This window comes from Bolinopsis microptera, chromosome 12 (genome assembly GCF_026151205.1).
Source record: "Bolinopsis microptera isolate Bmic1 chromosome 12, MBARI_Bmic_1.0, whole genome shotgun sequence".
Classification (NCBI taxonomy): Eukaryota; Metazoa; Ctenophora; class Tentaculata; order Lobata; family Bolinopsidae; genus Bolinopsis; species Bolinopsis microptera.
The window spans coordinates 9,419,967-9,424,650 of record NC_087083.1 but is presented as its reverse complement, the minus strand read 5'-3'; the positions used below and the strand labels follow the sequence as shown (position 1 = coordinate 9,424,650).

General features: G+C 44.1%; 1 protein-coding gene across 1 annotated transcript; it reads right to left on the bottom strand.

Annotated features, from left to right (window-relative positions):
* Positions 1 to 1,234: 1,234 nt before the first annotated feature.
* LOC134824205 (probable E3 ubiquitin-protein ligase IRF2BPL) lies at positions 1,235 to 3,801 on the bottom strand. Its single transcript, XM_063835981.1, has one exon. The coding sequence runs from the start codon at positions 3,656 to 3,658 to the stop codon at positions 1,589 to 1,591; it is 2,070 nt and encodes a 689-aa protein (XP_063692051.1). The 5' UTR covers positions 3,659 to 3,801; the 3' UTR covers positions 1,235 to 1,588.
* Positions 3,802 to 4,684: the final 883 nt, after the last annotated feature.

The following is a 4,684-nucleotide window of genomic DNA, read 5'->3' as shown; positions in this document are numbered from 1 at the left end:
AAAAACTATAGCTTCGTCGATACATGACGTGATACTTATCTTCAAAGCTATTCTCATATTTCATTATAATGAGATTGAGAACCACACATTTCACTGCAATACAACTTTCTATTTTCATACTTCCTCCGAAATGTAACAAACTTAACAGCGACTTCTACACAGAACCGGTACTCTACAAACCTCCGTTTCACCTACTTTTTCTAAACGCACCCTAAATAATCTCTCGAATTTTCCCATTCTGCTCAGGTTAAATTACTGATAACTTTCAAAATCTCTCACACAAATCTCATTAAGTCAGGTAGAAGGTAAATATATGATATAAAGAGAGGTCACGTGATCTTTATATAAATATATATTTCAATAATTCTATAGTGATAAAACCTTGATTCGATAATGGGAACTGCCAATGTCCAATAAGCGTGCATGTTAGGATTTAACTCGATTACGTTAATTTTTAATTTTAGAGGGGGAGAGATAAAAAATGTTGAAATTACGTGACACGGGGAGGTAGGAAGTAGGAGGAGGGAGTGAGGGAGGAGGAGTTATGAAGAAGAGTTACGGTTTTTCCGTGGACAATGCGAACAATTGGCGGTATATTCTTTACCGTCAAATATAATGTTTCGTTGAATTTACTGTAAAATTACCGATCACATGGTGGATCACGTGACCACTAAACCCCTTATTGAAGCCTGGTTACACCTCTTCTAGTTGACTTATATAGGAGGACAATATCGGTATAGGAAGAAGCAGTTATACGGAATGACCGACAATGAATTCTGCAAAACTCAGCTCGCACGCACCTGGAAAACTCAGCTCGCAACTGGAAATCCTATTAATATCCAGAGAAAAGCTAAAACCGTATTATTATCCGGAAAACTCTAACATTAAAACGTACTTGTGAATCAGAGGAGGCTGTCCGGGATGACTTAGATTCATATCACGTGACCCAGGATTATCACGTGACCATCCCACGTGACCATCACTGCTGATGATTAGCTCATGTACTAATGTTCTTCTTAGGTGCCATGTCCTAGCCTACACGGTTGAAAGGAGTTTAGTTATAACGTCATATACTGGAGATCATTTTCATTTCTAGTGATTTTCATGTTATTTTCTGATTTCTAGTTTCAGGTTTGATTTTGGAAGGATTCGAAATAATTTGTGTTCGATATTTGATATTCATTGTTTGTTCGGGTGTAAGACAGTGAATAATAAGCGTTATATCCGTTATAAATGATAAAAGTCAATAATTAATTTCATGTAATATCACAATTAGAATAAATTATACAGTAAAATATCCTTGGTCGGCTATTACTATTCAAAGAAACACATTCACAACATTATTTTCTTTCTGTTCAATCAATTATGAAAAGTTTCCCGAAAGTTTCACTGTATCGCACTATGTTTCGTTTTCAAACTTCTAATACAACCTCACTGTTTCTGTCAAACTCAGTATTCAAATATTCTTGCTCATCAAATACACTCGCACGATCGCTGAAATCGTCAGTCGCTAAAATTCTCTGCTCACAAATACCAAAACAAGACTCAAATCTACAGAGCGCACATAAATCGCCCGAACTGTCTATCTTCACTCGTTCTCTAAAATAGTTTTTATCTCTTCGCTCATAAAAGTCCAAGGAGAGGTGGTTCCTTTCAAGGGACACTTGAGTCCACTGGGGCAGCACACGTCTCCGGGCAGCATATCCTTGATCGCTTTTCTGGTGCAAGTGAAGCAGAATTTGTGCGTGAACACCGAGGGACATTGGACAAAGTCCGATCCTTCCAAGAGTCCTTCACAGTTTAAGCAGTGGATATCCTCGGTTAAGGTTGGAGTAGGACCTAGTGTGATGGGCGTCGTTTCTTCGGGTTTAGGGGTGCTGGGTTCGGTTTTAACCGCCTCCATCGTGGCTGCGGCTGCGAGCGTCCTGGCAATTGAGTCCGCTGATGTGAGCGTTCTAGCAATTGAGTCCGCTGATGTGAGCGTTCTAGCAATTGAGTCCGCTGATGTGAGCGTTCTAGCAATTGAGTCCGCTGAGGTGAGTCCGCTTGAAGTGAGAGTAGCAGCGGTGGTTAGGGCTGAGGTCTGGACGGCTGGAACTGTTGGGGTGGTTGTAGCAGCTGAAGCAGTCGGTGAGAATGCGGAATCTGTTTTCAGGTTCGCCAGATTGAGTTGCGAGTAGACAGATAAAGCGTCAGCGTGAAGGGGGAGTCTGTTCCCGAAGATTGGTTGCTGCATCCACAGCTCGCTTCCAGTCCAGCTCAGCCGATCCTTTTCCAGACATATCTTCTTGCTCTCGTTCTTCTGTTCCTCGTCCACTTTTACTCGCTTCATCCGGGTGTATTTAGATGTGTTACACCTAGGCAGAGGAGGAGGGGGCATGTTGGGGAAGTTGACAGCTTGAGGTAAATACCTGGGATCTGGCATGGCTTTCAGGTATCTCACCAGATCGGGGAGAAGTTCTCCGAGAAGCAACCACTGTCCGCTGTTAGGAATACGCTCGTACTCCAGATCTCTGAATCCGTTGCTGGAAGCTCCGATTCTGCCGCGGCCGATGTTCATCCTTTCCCTGTACTCTCCGTACATCTGTCTGGAAGCTCCACTGGCTGACTGGTACACGCTGTTGGACCCGATTGGGTATTCGGTGTAGATCCTCAGCTCGTAGTCTGTCGTCTTTCTGATCGCTTCGAAGCTGAAAACTCGTCCCTTGAGGCTGTGGTCTTTGTTGAAACGCACGATGAAGGGCACACATGAGTTTAGGACGGTCAGGATATCCCGGACGATTGGGGGAGGGAACTGATCGTGGAGAGCTTTTTCTTTGATCATCTGTAGAGCTCTGCCGGGATCGTATCTGGGAGCCAGAGGTGGCACAATCACGGGGAACATCGAGGAAAAGTGGGAATCAGCGCTCCTGTTTAGATGGAAGGAGTTTCCGAAGGACACCGGCAGGCCCATTCGTTCTGACTGGAATTTAGCCATAGTCTTGAGCGCATCAGTAGCAGAGGAAAGTGTGGTAGAAGCAGAGGATTGGTGGAATCCGTGACTAGTTGTGATTGGAGCGATGTGAGCGGGGCTGCCATTCCTGGACATGTTGATGTTCACTGCAGTGGTGGTAGGACTCACTCTAGAATCAGGTCGGAAAGCATCGCTGGTTGGAGTGTTTCCTCTCATTTCAATCGTGTCTGCAACGGGAGACAGGCGCTTTGGTGAAACCTTCGGGGAGGTTTTGGGAGAGATTTCAGGAGCTGTCCTCACGATCGGTGATTGAGTGGGTGATTTCTCTGCAGCTTTAGCGATAGTGAGAGGCTGGATGCTGTTCCGGAACATAGGGTGGTTCATAAGAGACATATGACTCAGAGAACTGGGGAGAAAAGCACTGTTTGGTTCTACTTTCCTGGTTTCTGTAGTTGGTGTAGAGTTCCTAGCTGGAGAACCTCTGGATCTGCCGTTGGCAGCGGCTGGGTACAATGTGCGAAGTCCTCGAGCTCGTTGTATCGCTTCTTCGATTCTATCCACACCCTCGTAGTTGCAACAACCCCGGCAAATAGGCTCGGAGAAGTCTTGAAGCATGGCCCAGGGAGAATGGTTGAAGTCGCAGAGGTAGCACTGTATCCTTGAATTCCGGGACACTGACATGTTATTCGATGCAACAGCAGCCATAGTAAACAAATAAGACTGGTTACTGATTAAAAATGCGGTGGCTCTCTCACTCTCTCTTTTTGCTGGGATAGGAGCTCTCGAGCGGGCCACGCGTTATTTCTCCTCTACGCAGTCACTAACCAATGAGCGCGCGCGCAACGCGCCACGTGACTTTTTCACGTCACGTGTCCCTCTCTCTGTTCTATACGGCGGGCGCGGTGACAATATAATGCTAGGCTTACCTTTTAATGACTTCCATGTATACTTATATTGGAGCTAATCTAAAATCCAGTTGATGTTTGGGAAAGTGATTATCGGAACGATACTAAGTCGGACAATGGTGTCCTAATTAACTTCGTTACCCGTTCTATTGATTGTAATAGTTTTAATTTCAGTACCCTACTCATCATACTAAGTGGCTCAAATCAAATGCCGTTGCCGAATCTCGAATCACAGATTCTCATTTCTTCTGCTAATTAGTATTACAGGAAATGTATAATAACGGTGGCTTTCAGAGCGGTTCATTGTTTCGTTAACGCTCACGCTACAGATTACGGGTGCCAATTGTATCACACTATTGTCTTTATCATTACTACAGGGAGCTGGCAACAAATTTGAGAATTCCCGACATGATAGTCATTGAATTGGGTTTTAAATCGGAGGCAACAATCATGCACTACCTAATGAAAGAAATGGGTATTCGAATCGAGTCTCATGCAACTGAAAGGCTTTTAATTCCGAAACAAAGGAGAGAGGAGGCGGTAAACGGAGAAATGGATCTAATTAAAAAGATTGTGCTCCAATGATATCTCTCAGTTCCACCGTTCAACCAACCAGAGTTAATAACCCACTCATTCTTGGCGGTGTTGGTGTTGATTTTAAACGTGGTAAAGGGTTTTTGGTGGGGGGGATCGTGACCTGGCAACAAGTGTTGAATATACAACAGTCGGGGAATAATCAGAGGCAACTTTAATATCATTCAAACAATAAATTGATTTAGTATCGTTTAACTTAAATGATACCCGAGGAAAAGTATATTTTTCTGGG

Excerpts from the sequence above, each read along its gene's own strand:
- LOC134824205 (XM_063835981.1), bottom strand. The coding sequence starts at position 3,658 with ATGGCTGCTGTTGCATCGAATAACATGTCAGTGTCCCGGAATTCAAGG.